Raw genomic sequence first — 17,291 nt, 5'->3', positions numbered from 1 at the left:
TCACTTTGATTCAGACAGTAAAATAAAGGAATTGGAAAGTTATATAAATCTGAAAGTCTGTACTGATACTTTTCCACCGGATGATGACAACAGAGTGCATAATCTCAAATGAATTTCGTTAGAGTTTGCGTCATTGCTTGTCCCTGATACACATGCGAGACTGCTGTTTTCTGGAAATAGTGTGGGTGCAGATTTTTTGTGTGTTCGTGTGGCTGTGTTGTTTACAACCTTACAGTGTCAGCTGTCACAGAAAAACCCATTCTATCAGGTGTTTAAAAAAAATCAGGAAGAGAAAGGCAGGGAATGAAAGAAACCTGACCTGAGAGATGTGGATCCAGTCATATTATTTCTAATCTCATTGTGTATCCATTATGCCATGACAATAAAGGCTTTCTATTCTATTCTATTATTTTATATTTGGCCATATCTCACCTGTGTTTTTGTACATATTTTGCACAGACATGGCAAATGTGGAGATGACACCTGGTAGGAAGCATGAACGAATATTGCAGGTATTTCTTTCAACTCCTAAGAACGTAGGTTTAATCAAGATACAGTATGTTTATTAGACAATGAGATCGGGTGGAGGAGGGAGTTTTTATTTATGGATACGCTTGTGAGCATTGATGGGGATAGGATGCATTTTGGATTAGGATGGATGCAATCAGCCTTTAAACATGTCGACATGGCTCGTAGCAGATGTATTGTACATTTTCCTGTTAAACGCTAGGGGATCCTGTTTCGTGCGATGCCTCTGATCGCGCTGTGCGTGTCAGTGCGCGCAGTCGGGCAGCAGTCGTCGCCACCGTGCGCCGCTGAACATGTTGCAGCAGCAGCCTCTGACTGGCAATGGGCCTTCCAGCGGCCGGGGACTCGGCATTAGTGGCCACGCTGGGATGCATGCGCTTAACTCGGTTCATCAACCTTCCCAGCATCGGTCGGACGGTGGGAGGGACTCGGGCCTCGAAGGCGCAGAAAACGGACACGAACCCCGCAAAGATATTGGAGACATACTGCAGCAAATAATGACTATCACCGACCAAAGTTTGGACGAGGCGCAAGCAAAGTTAGTGAGAACTTTATTTTTTTGTTTTATGATCGTTGCGACTGTTTTTTTTTCTTCTTTTGTGGCTTTGTTGGCGGACGAGTCACAAAGTTTCCTGAACTTAAATCTATTAAAAATATTAAGTCAGTAGCTACCTAATTCGCGAATGAAAATAACGTTTATTTTGTTGTAATCCATTTACATTGCGTACAGTTTGGCAAATATATCTATCTATCTTTTATTTTATATATTGTTATCTGTAAACACGTATTTCTGCTAACAGAAATAGCAACGTTAGCTATTGTTCGTCTGCTAGACTAACAGGCTAACGATGTATAGGTACAGGTAGCTAACAAGTACCATTACTCCTAAAGTATACTTTTTACTTTTTAATCACACGTTAAGATTAAATCATATCGCAAACAAATCAAAATATAAATTGCGACCGAATTCAACTCTCATGGGCTACAAATAGCTAACTGTGACGCTTGAGGCTACCAAGAAGCTAACGTTTGCTACATTAGCCGTGGTAAATAAGGTTGGTTGAGAAGTCACGTTTGTGTTTTTGTTTTGCTACCTGTCTGCCCTGTGTTTGAGCTAAAATGCATCTTTTCTTTATGCGCAGGAAACATGCACTGAACTGTCATCGAATGAAACCCGCCTTATTCAGCGTCCTGTGTGAGATCAAGGAAAAAACCGGTAATATTATTTATTACAAATGTATTTTAATGCGTGTATCCATAATAAATGCTACGGCTGCCTTGCTGTGCTTTGATTACGTCGTTATTAGACCGTGTTGACATTGTGCACACTCATGAATGGAATTTGAACTTGTCATTAACAAGTGTGTTTATCTGCAATTGGCCAAATCGAGATGTAAATCTGTTTCGAGAGAAAATACCATCCGGGATAATTTTACACAAGTAAAATCATTACACAACTTTGGAAGAATGAAGAGGGCTGGACAGTGTCACAACCTGACAAATGATAATAACAACAAATAATCACAACGTTCAGCAGTTATTTGGATGTGGCTATTTTAGAGTTTTAATTATGCTTAGTTACACAGAACTATTGTTCATTAGTCATATAAAATGAGAGCCATATACATTTTCCTTTATCTATGGCCGCGTTCACATTACAGGTCAAAAAGACCCACTTTTTCTTGGTCTGGTTTTATGTGGCTCGACTCAGATTTTGCCAGGACTGTATGATCTTTTCAAATCAGATTTCAGTGAATTTCAAATGTGGCACAAGATCTGATACTTATCCAACTCGTGACCATGAAATAAGAATAACAACATTCAGATCAGGATTATTTTAGCTTTTTATTGCATTTATTCTTGTATATTTATTCAACAGCTCTGGCTGTGTTTCCAAAATGAGTGAGATGTCCAGAGAAGAAGAGAACACAGCAGTGTCCAATACAAAATGTCATGCTCATTGTTATACCCAAGTATATGTGGGACAATATTGTTTGATTATCATGCTTTTTATTTTTTAATGAATGTGACATTTGTTTGCTTTTGGAGATGCAGGTGACTCGTGCAAAACATTATCAGCATCTATTGTGTTCGCTATTTTAATTCAACTCTCCTAGTTGCACCAGAACAAAAAAAAAAGTGTTAACACATTTACAATGTGTTCATATCACACACGCAAAGACGGTCACATTTATTTCATTGGCAGGCCTGTCAATGAGGAACACGCAGGAGGATGAGCCTCAGGATCCACAGCTGGTCCGACTGGACAACATGCTGCTGGCGGAGGGTGTGGCGGGCCCGGAGAAGGGCGGCGGCGCTGCTGCTGCTGTTTCCGCCGCCACCAGCTCAGGAGGGATGTCACCTGACAGCTCACTCGAACACTCCGACTACAAAAGCAAGTTGAGCCAGATTCGCAGTATCTACCACACTGAGCTGGAGAAGTATGAGCAGGTACCGTGTCGCAACAGGAGACGAGCACTGACCTTGCCCGTACATGCTTGCCTGAACTAAAACTGCTCGCCTGAAGCGTAATTCATTGACATGTTAAGTCGCATAGCGCCTCTCTGATTGAGAACTTTCTCGCGTTCTTAGTTGGTTGATAAAAACACATCAGGTATCAGCTACTGATCTCTGATCGCAGCATGTGGAGATTAGCAGAGCAACTCTAATTCCGATCTGCGCTGAGGCCACTTTCTGCCATTTTATTCATGTTCACCATTAAAATAGATTTTTCTTTCATGATAATTTAGAACAGAAATAGTTTGAATGCTCTGTTGAACTTGCTGCATTTAGACTTCATTGAGTAAACTCGAGCTAAAAAGCATCGTGGGCCTTCAGATGTTGAATTTATGAGCAGGATTTACCAGCTTCTGCAAAGATCTTTAATAATTATACTTTTCTACACATGCTTTCTGTCAGTCATATCAAACTAACTCTGTGTTGTAATTCATAATACGAATAATCCTAATCAACCAACATGGAGTAATACGCTTAATTACTTCACACGCTACCTTGTAGTTTTACGTGTGTGATGACAGTAAAAGTTGAACCTAACCTACCTGCCAACACCTCTCCCAGGCGTGCACTGAATTCACCACCCATGTCATGAACCTGCTGAGGGAGCAGTCGCGCACGCGGCCCGTGACTCCGCGGGAGATCGAGCGCATGGTGGCCATCATCCACCGCAAGTTCAGCTCGATCCAGTCCCAGCTGAAGCAAAGCACCTGTGAGGCAGTCATGATCCTGAGGTCCCGCTTCCTTGATGCAAGGTAGACGCCTGCCGTTTTATGAAGTACTTTTTATTCCCCCCCCCCCCCCCAGCCATAATTTTTTACACACCGTTTAGTTTTGTGAAGGAGTCTTCATTTAGTCTTAATATTCTTCAGAATTGTAAAGAAGAGGCTAGCTGTGACAAAAATGTAATCAGTAATTTGTTAATCTCTTTGTCTTTCATCAGGCGCAAAAGGCGCAACTTCAGCAAACAGGCCACAGAAGTCCTGAATGAGTATTTCTACTCACACCTATCCAATCCCTATCCCAGCGAAGAAGCCAAAGAGGAACTTGCCAAACAGTGTGCAATCACTATTTCTCAGGTAAACCACTGATGATGCTCCAGAGTAATCAGTGTGGAGCTTTTTATTTTGCTTTGGGTTTTTTTGCGTGCATTCTAGTCACAAAAGGACTGTCAAGGTAAACCGGTCTGCAGTTGAGTTTAATTGTCAGTGAAAAAATATAGACTCTTTTTTTAGGTCAGAGCAGGAACCTTTATGATTCAATGACCTTATACTTTGCCGTTTTTACCGATTGAAACCTGGTGCTGAAGGTTAGATTGTCCAGCTGTTCTGAAAAATAAATTCATTTTCATCCAGAGGGTTTACGCTTTGTTTTGTGTTTTCTGCGAGGTCTCCAACTGGTTTGGCAACAAAAGAATTCGTTACAAAAAAAACATTGGCAAGTTCCAAGAGGAGGCCAACCTTTACGCTATGAAGACAGCCTTGGGAGCCAGACAGGGTGACGATTCTCCGCACACTCCCAACTCCACAGGTACCAAAAATGCTGTGAAAGAAAAGCAAAAAAATAAATCCTGGCAGTATGATTTGATTGGATCTACGTTAGACCAAGACCCATCTTGTGTTAGCCAACGCCGGTGATTACATGACCGCTGCCCTGGTGGCAGTATCTATTAGAACAAGCAGAATTTACAAAGGTCAATAATATAAATCGATTCTGTCCCGGTTTTTTCTTACCTCCTTCAGGGTCTGGTTCCTTCTCTCTTTCCGGATCCGCTGACCTCTTCCTCGGAGTTCCACCTGTGAATGGCGAGCCGGCTGCTTATCAAATGGGCGTGCAGGTACGTGTGGTTTTGCACACACATTCGCTCGATAAGGTTTAAGGCACTGCTTACATTTCTATGTAACAACAAGCCCCACGAAAGATCAATGAAAAGATTTTCCAGCGGAAAATAGTCATGTATGTTTCTTCTTTGTTGCCTTTCTCAGGCTAATGGGAACTGGCATGGCCGAAACTCTCCCCGATCCGGCACCTCGCCCCACAGTGACCACTCAGAGAACTCTGATTGATGGCTCTGCCTTCTGGCACAGAACGACAGCGATGGAAAGTTTGATGATGGATAAAGACATAAAGAATGATTTCACACTTCCCACTTGGCTGCAGTTGTTTTTGTATGTCGTTTGTATGGGTTTTACAAGTTTAAATATACACTGTTTTTCTTTTTTTCTTTTCTTACAGCTCAGCATTGGTCATTATCTTTGTATGATTAGCTGAGTGCAAGTATGGTAGAGTGAAAATGTGTGTGTTGTGTGCATGCAGGTGTGATTTTATTATTGGGACTGTAGGGCTTGTTTTCCACTACGTTTGACATGTTACTGAGGTTTGTGGTTGGATGGGATGGCATTATTATTGTTTTTAGTACACTATATTATTACTATTATGAATGTTATTGCTGTTTTATTATTAGTGCTTCAATTATTTTCATTTTAACAGCTCAAAAACAGAATGCATTTAGTGAATGAGAGGGCAGTAGAGAAAAATCCAAAGATTTGTCTGTTTGTCTCTGTGTTGTTTGTTTTCTTCGGGGCGTCCCTGTTAATTGAATGAGATGTGACTGAGTCCACATTAACGGTTTGAATGAGTAAATCAACAGTGCTGTCTTTTTTCTGCACAGCGAAAACACCTGTAATCTCTCTACCTCTTTTACAATAAAGACTCTGTATTCACAACCAGAGTGTGACCCTTGTTCAGTTTAGGACTAAAATGAAGTGCAGAAGAATCTGTCGGAGTACACATGTTATTAAATTTGACTTGCATTAAGGGAATTGTGTTTCCCAATTTTTGGCAGTCCCTGGAGAAATAAATGGAAGTTAATAATAATAATAAAACATTTTATTTGTATAGCGCTTTTCTAAAAACTCAAAGTCGCTAATCAAAGTAGATTATTCCTTTCTATTGATTTGAGGCACTCGAATTTTTATTCCATGGCGTCAGCGGGAGCGGAAGAAAAAAGCTTGACTGATTTCCTAGTCGGAGGTTTTTCTGGGGGACAACAACCGGAAGTCGACAAATATGTTTTGTAGCGTTAGCTCTTTGTGTGCATAAAATCAGTGAAAGTCGGCATTATATTTGTTTCTCAAGTATTTCGTTAAGTTAACAAACATGTCTTCATTCGACTTCTTAGGAAATGTAGTTAAAAAGCGACTAACAGCTCCGGAGGAGGATGTTTTTGGAACCTTTGAAAAATCTTTCGCCAAGGACGAAGAAGAGATAAATCGTCAACAAGGACTGCTGGATCGGAGCCGTAGGCCCGAATTGAAGTTACACAGGATAGGTAAACAAAAAGTCATTATACATTAAATATAAAACGGAGGATTTGACGATCAATTGATTCATATTTTGTCATTTTTTCCTCGTATATATATATATATATATATATTGTTTAAGGACCTTCAACGGAAACAAGACCGCAAGGGCTTTTTTGAAATGCTCCTATTAGGCAGGGTGTTTGACTGTACTTGTACTGTAATACATACTATTGTTTGACTGTACTTGTACTGCTCTAACATTCCATCCTCTTGTTCTCTGTCCCTCCAGATCACCCACAGCGTCATGTCTGTAAGGAGGAGGAGGAGGAGGTCCCTGCTGACCAGCAGCTCTGGAACCAGGAGGTGAAGTCCAGCATGAAGCAGGAGGACCCAGAGCTTCCTCACCTGAAAGAGGAACCGGAGGAACTCCTCACCAGTCAGGAGGGAGAGAAGCTTGTACTGAAGGAGGAGACTGATGTCGTCATGCTGACTCCAACTCATGAGGAAAATGACCAGAGTGAAGATCAGACTCTGGACATGAAAGATGAAGATGAAGATGAAGATGGTGCAGCAGAGACAGAGTCTGTCGTCAACATGCCGATTATAATCTCTGTGGTTGGAGCAGCAGACATTGACCTGCTGATCTCTAACAGCTCTCACGTATCTGTCAGCCATGATGAGGGAGGTGGAACGAGCAGAAAAGATGTTGAGATTGAGCTTCAATCCCAGGGAAGAAATAATGCAAGTAAGAAGCCATATGTTTGTGCATTATGTAACAAGGGTTACACAAAACACACAAACTTAAAAATCCACATGAGTATCCACACTGATGAGAAGCCTTATGAATGTGAAACATGTGGGAAACAATTCAAAGAAAAAACTGCCTTGACGAGACACATGAGAATCCACTCTGATGAGAGGCCTTACAGGTGTGAAACATGTGGGAAACAATTCAAACTAAAAAATCCCTTGACGAGACACATGAGAATCCACTCTGATGAGAGGCCTTATGATTGTAAAACATGTGGGAAACATTTCAGACATAAAATTGATTTGAATAGCCACATGAATATCCACACTAATGAGAAGCCTTATGAGTGTGAAACATGTGGGAAACATTTCAGACAGAAATGTATCTTGAATAACCACATGAGAATCCACACTGATGAGAAGCCTTATGATTGTGAAACATGTGAGAAACATTTCAAACAAAAAAGTACCTTGATGAGACACATGAGAATCCACACTGGTGAGAGGCCTTATGATTGTGCAACATGTGGGAAACAATTCAGACATAAAATTAATTTGAAAAACCACCTGAGAATCCACACTGATGAGAGGATTTATGATTGTATAACATGTGGGAAACATTTCAGACAGAAAATTCATTTGATTACCCACATGAGAATCCACACAAGTGTAAAACGTGCGGCGAACCGAAACGCTGATGATTTGAAACGCCACACGAAACGTGTCCATCCTGGTGAGAAGGCCTCACTTTGAAATATCGACGCAAAAAAAGATATTCAGGATATGAACGTAGAATTTTTTTTAGATTTCTTTTCAAATGGACCACTTCGAGTTCTTCTCGTTTCAAAGAAGACCTTTTGAAACTGAATTGTTAAGAATATAGTTTTGTCTTCAGACAGCCGTTATGTAAAATTATTTTCCCATGAATAATGATTGATTATTTTATGAAGAGAGAGACCAGATATCTGTTTCTGTCTGTAGAATGCAATCATTCGTCAATAAAGGTTTAACTATGAGACCAACTCAAAGTGTATGTTTTGTGTTGTTAGTAGTTTATTTAAATAAGAACTCCATTACCCAGCATGCCACAGAAAAGGAGTATACCTCGTCTGCGTCAGCAAGACAACACATGTTTGTGTTCTTGTGGACGTTCAATTTTTTTTTTGTCCAATCAGATTCAGCCTTCGTGTGTTGCCAGGTGTTATTTAATCTGCCCAGGGCCTTCACAATAAGTACTGCTGGCCGAGGCAACGTAAAACTGTATTCAATCGGCCTGTTCCTTTAACAAATCAGATTCCTGCCGCACGACGTCACCATCTTCCCTTCCTCTGATTGGAGGATCAGCTCAGGCTGTTACAGGCTACTTCATTGCTAGCAAAAACACGTGTGAGGTGATTTTGTTCCTTGTCTTCACTTTCGAGCCTATTTTATGATGTATATATATATACGTTTGGAGCAGATGGCTGGCGGAGAAGCCAACATTGACTTGGTCTCTGATTTACTCATAAATCCATTTTCAGGGCGGACTTTCCCAGAGAAGCAAGAGATTGTGAGGAGAGGTCGGCCGACCCCGACGCTAGCTAGCATGTCTCAGCGTGGAAAGGGCTTCGTGCGTCACTTCAAAACCACCGCGTACCAGCGGTACCACTGGATCACGGGTTCCGAGACGCACCGCAGGCTCTACTGCTGGGAGTGCCTTCTGTTCGCCGTCGGTCGCTTCGGCGCCTGGAGCCACAAAGGCTTCGCCAACTTGAGTTGCCTCACGAAGGCGGCGGTGCGTCACCAAGCCACGGCGGGGCACCTGCACGCGGCGCTGCGCCTCCGGACATTCGGGGACGTCGGGGACGTCGGAGACGATCCGCGGCGCGACGAGCACCTGAGCAGGGAAGCGGAGCTCCACAACGAAAGGGTGAAGAGGAACCGGGAAATGCTGAGGAGACTGATCGACTGCGTCGTGTTTTGGGAGACGCGCGTCGGACGCGCCGGACGCGCCGGATCCGCGGACTGCCGGGAGCTTCTCGCGTTCCTTGCCGAGAGGAACGCCGACCTGCACTACCACCTGTCCGCCAACGAGGTCTTTCGCGGGACTTTGGGCACAATGCAGATCGATCTGATCGGCGCTATCGGTGACGTCATTGGGGGAGAGATCAAAAAGGAGGTTGCCGAGTCTCCCTTCGTTGCCGTTCTGGTGGACCGGGCGTGCGCGCGTAACGCGGCGCAGCTCGCGCTGGCGCTCCGTTACGTCACGGAGGCGGGCGTCACGGAGCGGTTCGTCAAATTCGAGGACGTCGCTGACGTCAGACGCGACGCGGACGTCGCCGCTCTCGTCGTGCGTCTCCTGGAGGGATACGAGTGTCTGGATAAACTTGTGGCGCAAAGTTTCGACGGCGCAGCTGCCGCGTCATCCGGACTGAATGGGGTGCAGGCCATAATCAAGCAGCGCGCGCCCATGGCCTTGTTCATCCACTGTTACGCGCATCACCTGAACGCGGTTCTGACTCAAGGGGTGTCAAAGATCAAAGCATGTAAGATCTTTTTCTCCTGTCTCGACGGCTTGGCTGCGTTTTTCTCCAGATCTCCGAAGCCCGCGCAGTTACTGGACCAAATGTGCACGCGCCGCCTTCCTCGCGCGGCGCCGGCTCGTTGGGCGTGCGCCTCCCGACTGGTCGGCACCGTTTTGGGGAAGAGAAATGACCTCAAGGAGCTGTTCGGCCACATCCTGGACCACCATGACGCGTACGAGGAGGACTCGGTGCGCTGCGCTGATTGGTTCCTCTCGCGCCTGGATGACTTCGAGTTTTGCTTCCTGCTGTGCGCGTTCAGGGGGATCTTCGAGCACGCGCGCGTCCTGTTTGGGATTCTGCAGAGCAGAACGCTGGAAGCGCAGTTCTGTTTGGCAAAGGTGAAGGAGTTCTCCGAGAGCCTCGAGCGGGAGAAGGGCCGGTTCGGCGATCTTTACGCATCCGCTGTGCGCATTTCGGGCGCTCCGAGCGCACGGACGTCGGGGCCGGCGCAAAGTGACATTCGTGCGCATTACCAGAACCTCCACAGCGGGGTTCTGGACAACATTCTTTGCCAGATTCGGAATCGATTTCAGGATCACGAGCACTTGCTGTTTCTCTCCCTCCTCGACCAGCAGCACTTTCTGGCGCACCGGAAGAGGTTTCCGCACTCCGCCTTCTCCAGCTTGACGCAGAGCTACGGGACGCTCTTCGATCTGCCCTGCCTGAAAACTGAGTTGACTGTGATGTACGCCATGGCGGACTTCAAAGGGAAATGCCCGACCGCTCTCCTCAATTTCCTCCAGAAGAAGGATCTGCGGGAGAGCATGCCGCAGCTCTACAGGTTGGCGTGTCTGACGCTCACGATCCCCGCGGCCGCCGCTGCGCGCGTCGGGGGCGCGTCCTCCGCCCTCGAGAGGGCAAAGACGTATTCCAGGAAAACGAGCGGACAGATGCGCGTCACAGCCTTGGCTTCCATGGTGATAGAAAAGGACTTGCTGATGGAACTGAAGCGCAGAGGTCGCCTCCACAGCAGAGTCATGGAGGTCTTCCTGCGTAAAGACAGGAGGATGGATTTTGTGTATAAATGCAGCATCTCTGGTGAGTATTTGGGGGGGGGGGGGGGTAAAGAGTGATGCTATATGGCAAAATATATGTGAATACAGTTTAGCACAAACTTGTTCTTCAATTTACTTTCATTTGAAAGAAATGTGTTCCCTGACTTTTTGAGGACCCGGCGGAATAAACGGAAGCGGATTATCCCGTTCTATATATTTGACACTCAAAGTTTGAATCCATAGATGATTTCCTGTAGTTGTAGGTTTGTCTGGGGGGGGGGGGGGGACAACAACGTATGATATAGTAGTGTTAGCTTTTTCCGTGAGTCATGTAAGTGGAAATTCGTATTATATATGTTCGAGTACTAAGTCCAATTTAGGCAAATTCTTCTTTTGGAGCTTTGAGGATGTTTTTGGCGTATTACAAACAAATTTTTGTCAAATACGAAGAAGAGAATAAATCATCGGCATGGACTGCTGGATCTCTGCGTTGAACCCAAATTGGAGGAGCACGGGACACGTATACAAAACGTCATTTTTAATGAATGAAACGAAATACTTGACGGACAATTTATACATATTTCAACAAACGGTGACTCTTTTCCTCATATATCGACGTCTGTGTCGTCACAGTAGCATCACACTGCTCTTGTTCTCTGTCCATCCAGGTCGCCCACAGCATCATGAGGAGGAGGAGGAGGAGGAGGTCCATGCTGACCAGCAGCTCTGGAACCAGGAGGTGAAGTCCAGCATGGAGCAAGAGGACCCAGAGCTTCCTCACCTGAAAGAGGAACCGGAGGAACTCCTCACCAGTCAGGAGGGAGAGCAGCTTGTACTGAAGGAGGAGACTCATGTTGTCATGCTGACTCCAACTCATGAGGAAAATGACCAGAGTGAAGATCAGACTCTGGACATGAAAGATGAAGATGAAGATGAAGATGGTGCAGCAGAGACAGAGTCTGTCGGCGACATGCCGATTATAAGCTTTGTGGTTGGAGAAGAAAACCCTGAGCTGCTGATCTCTGACAGCTCTCACGTATCTGTCAGCCATGATGAGGGAGGTGGAACGAGCAGAAAAGATGTTGAGATTGAGCCCCAGCTTCAATCCCAGGGAAGAAATAACGCAAGTAAGAAGCCATATGTTTGTACATTATGTAACAAGAGTCACACAAAACAAAAGAGCTTGAAGAGAAGCCATAGGTGTGAAACATGGTAAACATTCTGTGGGTATCGTTTGTTTCAAAATCCATATGAGAATCCAAAATGATGAGAAGCCTTATTATAAAACATGTGGGGAACAATTCAGACATGAAATTATCTTGAGTTACCACGAGTATCCGTAGAGATGAGAGAAATGTGGAAACGACTCACAAATTGTTGCTTAGACTGTAGAATGTTTTTTTTCTGTTAGAAAGTCACAATTTGATTTTATGGTCAAGAATTTGAATTCTTTAATCAAACTCCTCTTGTTCTTTGTCCCTCCAGATCACCCACAGCATCATGGCTGTAAGGAGGAGGAGGAGGTCCCTGCTGACCAGCAGCTCTGGAACCAGGAGGTGAAGTCCAGCATGAAGCAAGAGGACCCAGAGCTTCCTCACCTGAAAGAGGAACCGGAGGAACTCCTCACCAGTCAGGAGGGAGAGCAGCTTGTACTGAAGGAGGAGACTGATGTCGTCATGCTGACTCCAACTCATGAGGAGAATGACCAGAATGAAGATCAGACTCTGGACATGAAAGATGAAGATGAAGATGAAGATGGTGCAGCAGAGACAGAGTCTGTCGTCAACATGCCGATTATAAGCTCTGTGGTTGGAGCAGCAAACATTGACCTGCTGATCTCTAACAGCTCTCACGTATCTGTCAGCCATGATGAGGGAGGTGGAACGAGCAGAGAAGATGTTGAGATTGAGCTTCAATCCCAGGGAAGAAATAATTCAAGTAAGAAGCCATATGTTTGTACATTATGTAACAAGAGTCACACAACACGCAGGAGCTGGAAAGCCCACATGAGAATCCACACTAGTGCCAAGCCCCATGACTGTAAAACGTGTGGAAAGAAATTCAGACTTAAATTTAGCTTGAATACACACATGAGAATCCACACAGGAGAGAAGCCCTATGAATGTAAAACATGTGGGAAACAATTCAGACTTAAAATGAGCTTGAATACGCACATGAGAATCCACACGAGGGAGAATGCTCACAAGTGTAGCATTTGAAATATCAATGAAAAAAAGATATTCAGGATGTGGAATCAAAACATTTGTAGATTATTTTTTCAAATGGACCACTTTGACTAAAGAAAGTGGTCCATTTCAAAGAATACTTTTTGAAACTGAGTTGGTAATGTTAAGAATATAGTTTTGTCTTCAGAAATCTGTTGTGTAGAATTATTTGGCCATGAATGATGACGGCATTGATTATTTTATAAAGAGACCAGGTATTTGTCTCCGGCTGCAGATGCAATCGTTCGTCAATAAAGGTTTAACTATGAGACCAAGTCAAATGTGTTCTGGTACTATACTTTGACCCGCCAAACAAAAGAACCGAAGAGGGTGATGGGGAATGCTGTCCTTTCACATAGTGCTGATCCAAACTTTTAAAGCACACTTGAAAACATCCCTGTATGTATATGCCAAGGAAATTCTGTTTTAAACAGTGCAAGTTTGTTTATGTGAGCGGCAGTATGCCTTTATGTGAGGAAGAGTACCACAGACGCATTGTTAGCATTGAGGCTAGCAATGGAGAAGTACAGGGGAGGTCAGAAGGAGCTGCATTGTGTCTTCGTAGATCTAGAGAAAGCCTAGGACGGGGTGCCCAGAGAGGAACTGTGGAGTGGCAGAGAAGTAGGTCAGAGTACTTCAGGACGTGTATGACAGTTGTACGACAGCAGTGAAGTGTGCCGTAAGAGTAACAGGGGAGTTTAGTGTAGAGGTGGGATGCACCAGGGATCAGCTCTGAGCCCCTTTTTTGTTTGCCATGGTGGCGGATAGACTAACAGATGAGGTGAGACAGGAAGCTCCTTTGAATATGATGTTTGCAGGTGACATTGTGACCTGCAGGGAGCAGGTAGAAGTAAAGAATGTAGAGTACTTCAAGTACCTCAGGTCAACAGTGCAGAGTGATGGAGGATGTGAAAAAAAAGTGAAAAATTGTGTGAAGGCAGGCTGGAGAATTTAAGCAAATGTCACACGATTTTGACGACACCAAAATGCAGAGCCTCTCCAGATACGCGAAGTTCTTTGACTTTGTCCGGCTGAAGGCGGATCTCATTGGACTCTCACAGACGGTGAGGAAGGAATGCAAGACTCCGAGACAGCTGCTCGGCATTTGGGCCCAGAATGACCTGATGAAGACGGTTCCTGAGGCGACAAAGTTACTCCAGCTGGCGTTCACAATACCGGCGACAACGGCGTCCGTGGAAAGGTCGTCCTCGGCCTTGAAAAGACTGAGAGCGTACAGCCGGGATCGGGCTGACCAAGGGCGGCTTTCCTCCCTGGCAATAATCTCTGTTGAGGCAGATCGAGTCACTCTCTTCCAGAATCCCGCTTCTGTTGAAGAGTCCAGTGCTGGATTTCCTTACAGCCTTTGTGATTACTGAAAACAATCAGTAATATTGACTCGTTATTGCTTATACACATCTCAATCGAGATAAAGAACCGAAGGAAAATGGAGAATTTGAACAAATCTGGTTTGCATGCGTAGTGTGTTTCAGATGGTCTCCATGGCCAGGGAGAGAGACACAAGAGGCAAAGCTCTGGATACCGCAGGTTCTAATCGATGCCAGGACAAGCCCTTTAGAACAGCGGCAGGAGGCATGAATTAGTGACAACAGTACAGCTCCCTATGTGGGCAAGGAAAAAAAACTTCAACCTTGTCACTGATAAGTGCGTTTATGAGAGTTAAAAACGGCTCATGATCTTATTAACATTAAGTCGTTTCATAGTTTGTCTTGATATGCAGTATGATATACTATGTGACCAGCAGGGGGCACAAGATGATTGGAGATAGAGCACGAGGAATTGTAATATCAATCAATCAATCAAATATTTTATTACAGACACAATGGTCCAATAAAAAAAACAACACACATCATTTACACAGTAAACATAGTAGTCCTATAATAACATCAAGTACCAATAGAGACGGCGACATTTAAGTTAGAGCGCAAGCTCGTTTGTTCATTAAGAAGTCTCATGATGATTTAAGATGAACAACACATAGTTTAACGGGCCAATTTCTATCTTAAATTATAGGGAGACACAAGGAGCACAATTTAGCAGGAAGCAGGCTTCTCTCATCTTTGGCTGCGCGGCACTGCGCACATTGAAAAAGGGGATGTGTCACGCTAATTGATGCCCCTACACAACACGTACCCAAAGGGAACTATAGTACTCAGTGACAACATTGTTAGAACGAAATAAAATTGTATTTAACACAATGGCTCAAACCTTATGTGTAGAAAAATAAAAGGATTGTCACTATAACGTTTTGAAAAGATCACACACACAACAGAAATCTCGCTATACCCGCCATCGGTAGGAGTAGTTTTACTGTCGCAAACAGCCGGAAAAAATAAGCTTGGATGATATTCTAGTCGGAGTTTTTTCTCGGGGGAAACAACCGGAAGTCAACAAATTCTTTTTTTTAGCGTTAGCTCTTTGTGTACATAAAATCTGTGAACGTCGGTATTATATTTGTTTCTCAAGTATTTCGTTCAGTTATCAAAAATGTCTTCATTTGACATTTTGGGAAATGTAGTTAAAAAGCGACTAACAGCTCCGGAGGAGGATGTTTTTGGAAAGTTTGAAAAAACCGCCTCCAAGGACGAAGAAGAGATAAATCGTCAACAAGGACTGCTGGATCGGAGCCGTAGGCCCGAATTGAAGTTACACAGGATAGGTAAACAAAAAGTCATTATACATTAATAAAACGGAAGATTTGACCGTCAATTTATTCATATTTTGTCAAACGGTAACTCTTTTCCTCGTATATTTTAAGGACTTTCAACAGAAACAAGACCGCAAGGGCTTTTTTGAAATGCTCCTCTTAGACAGGATGTTTGACTTTATTTGTACTATAATACATACTATTGTTTGACTGTACTTGTACTGTAATACATACTATTGTTTGACTGTACTTGTACTGCTCTAACATTCTATCTAACAAATATATGCATCATCATTATCATCGACGTCTTTGTCATCACAGTAGCGTCACACTCCTCTTGTTCTCTGTACCTCCAGATCACCCACAGCGTCATGGCTGTAAGGAGGAGGAGGAGGTCCCTGCTGACCAGCAGCTCTGGAACCAGGAGGTGAAGTCCAGCATGAAGCAAGAGGACCCAGAGCTTCCTCACCTGAAAGAGGAACCGGAGGAACTCCTCACCAGTCAGGAGGGAGAGCAGCTTGTACTGAAGGAGGAGACTGATGTCGTCATGCTGACTCCAACTCATGAGGAAAATGACCAGAGTGAAGATCAGACTCTGGACATGAAAGATGAAGATGAAGATGAAGATGGTGCAGCAGAGACAGAGTCTGTCGTCAACATGCCGATTATAAGCTCTGTGGTTGGAGCAGCAGACATTGACCTGCTGATCTCTAACAGCTCTCACGTATCTGTCAGCCATGATGAGGGAGGTGGAACGAGCAGAAAAGATGTTGAGATTGAGCCCCAGCTTCAGTCCCAGGGAAGAAATAATGCAAGTGAGAAGCCATATGTTTGTACATTATGTAACAAGAGTTACACAACACGCAGGAGCTGGAAAGTCCACATGAGAATCCACACTAGTGAGAAGCCCTACGAATGTAAAACATGTGGGAAACAATTCAGACAGAAAGGTAACTTTATTGATCACATGAGAATCCACACTGGCGAGACGCCTTATGGTTGTAAAATATGTGGGAAACAATTCAGACTTAAATTTAGCTTGAATACACACATGAGATTCCACACTGATGAGAGGCCTTATGATTGTACAACATGTGGAAAGAAATTCAGATTTAAATATCACTTGAATACACACATGAGAGTCCACACAGGAGAAAAGCCCTATGAATGTAAAACATGTGGGAAACGATTCAGACTTAAATATTATTTGACTAGCCACATGAGAATCCACTCTGATGAGAGTCCTTATGATTGTGAAACATGCGGGAAACATTTCAGACTGAAAAAGTACTTGACTTGCCACATGAGAATTCATACAAGGGAGAATCATTACAAGGATAAAATGTGTGGAGAGTCCGACGTGCTGAAATTTAAAAAATGATTAAAGATTTTTTTTTCCAAATGGACCACATCGAGTTGTTCTCATTTCAACGAATACTTTGTGAGACTGAATTTGTTAAGAGTATTGTTTTGCCTTCAGAAGTCTGTTATGTAGAATTAATTGCTATGAATAATTACAATTGTAATGGTTTTGAGTGCGTGTCGCTCGGTTGAAGCCGTGAAGAGAAAAAGGCGACGCAGAAACTCACAGCCAGACTTTTACTGGGATTTCACGAACTGCTCGTCTTTTATTAAAATAACTCCAACCTTACCAAGCCCGGTTGTACGGCGAGTAACATTTCAAACATGAAATAATAGTTGCCAGCACTCAAACCACCACCGAATATTAATAAGTAACAGAAAAC

The 17,291-nt window shown here is 43.8% G+C and overlaps 3 protein-coding genes across 4 annotated transcripts; all 3 read left to right on the top strand.

Annotated features, from left to right (window-relative positions):
* Positions 1–821: 821 nt before the first annotated feature.
* On the top strand, positions 822–5,802 carry pbx2 (pre-B-cell leukemia homeobox 2). Its single transcript, XM_068755367.1, has 8 exons — positions 822–1,066; positions 1,671–1,744; positions 2,735–2,979; positions 3,607–3,797; positions 3,986–4,121; positions 4,431–4,572; positions 4,785–4,879; positions 5,028–5,802. The coding sequence occupies exons 1-8, from the start codon at positions 822–824 to the stop codon at positions 5,106–5,108; spliced, it is 1,209 nt and encodes a 402-aa protein (XP_068611468.1). The 3' UTR covers positions 5,109–5,802.
* Positions 5,803–6,201: 399 nt separating this feature from the next.
* LOC137915970 (zinc finger protein 501-like) lies at positions 6,202–13,126 on the top strand. 2 transcript variants are annotated; one of them, XM_068759103.1, is made up of 3 exons: positions 6,345–6,373; positions 6,637–7,092; positions 12,142–13,126. In XM_068759103.1, the coding sequence occupies exons 2-3, from the start codon at positions 6,723–6,725 to the stop codon at positions 12,873–12,875; spliced, it is 1,104 nt and encodes a 367-aa protein (XP_068615204.1). In that variant the 5' UTR covers positions 6,345–6,373; positions 6,637–6,722; the 3' UTR covers positions 12,876–13,126. The 2 variants fall into 2 exon arrangements, with proteins under 2 accessions (XP_068615197.1, XP_068615204.1); XM_068759096.1 differs by lacking the exon at positions 12,142–13,126 and having other exon boundaries at positions 6,202–6,373; positions 6,637–8,791.
* A 741-nt stretch (positions 13,127–13,867) lies between these two features.
* Positions 13,868–16,927, top strand: LOC137913780 (gastrula zinc finger protein XlCGF8.2DB-like). Its single transcript, XM_068757418.1, has 2 exons — positions 13,868–14,112; positions 16,282–16,927. Exons 1-2 carry the CDS (start codon positions 13,868–13,870, stop codon positions 16,925–16,927), a joined length of 891 nt encoding a protein of 296 aa, XP_068613519.1.
* Positions 16,928–17,291: the final 364 nt, after the last annotated feature.

This window comes from Brachionichthys hirsutus, chromosome 3, assembly GCF_040956055.1.
Source record: "Brachionichthys hirsutus isolate HB-005 chromosome 3, CSIRO-AGI_Bhir_v1, whole genome shotgun sequence".
Classification (NCBI taxonomy): domain Eukaryota; kingdom Metazoa; phylum Chordata; class Actinopteri; order Lophiiformes; family Brachionichthyidae; genus Brachionichthys; species Brachionichthys hirsutus.
Note: the sequence above shows the minus strand (reverse complement) of the source record. Positions and strands in the feature narration are given on the sequence as shown.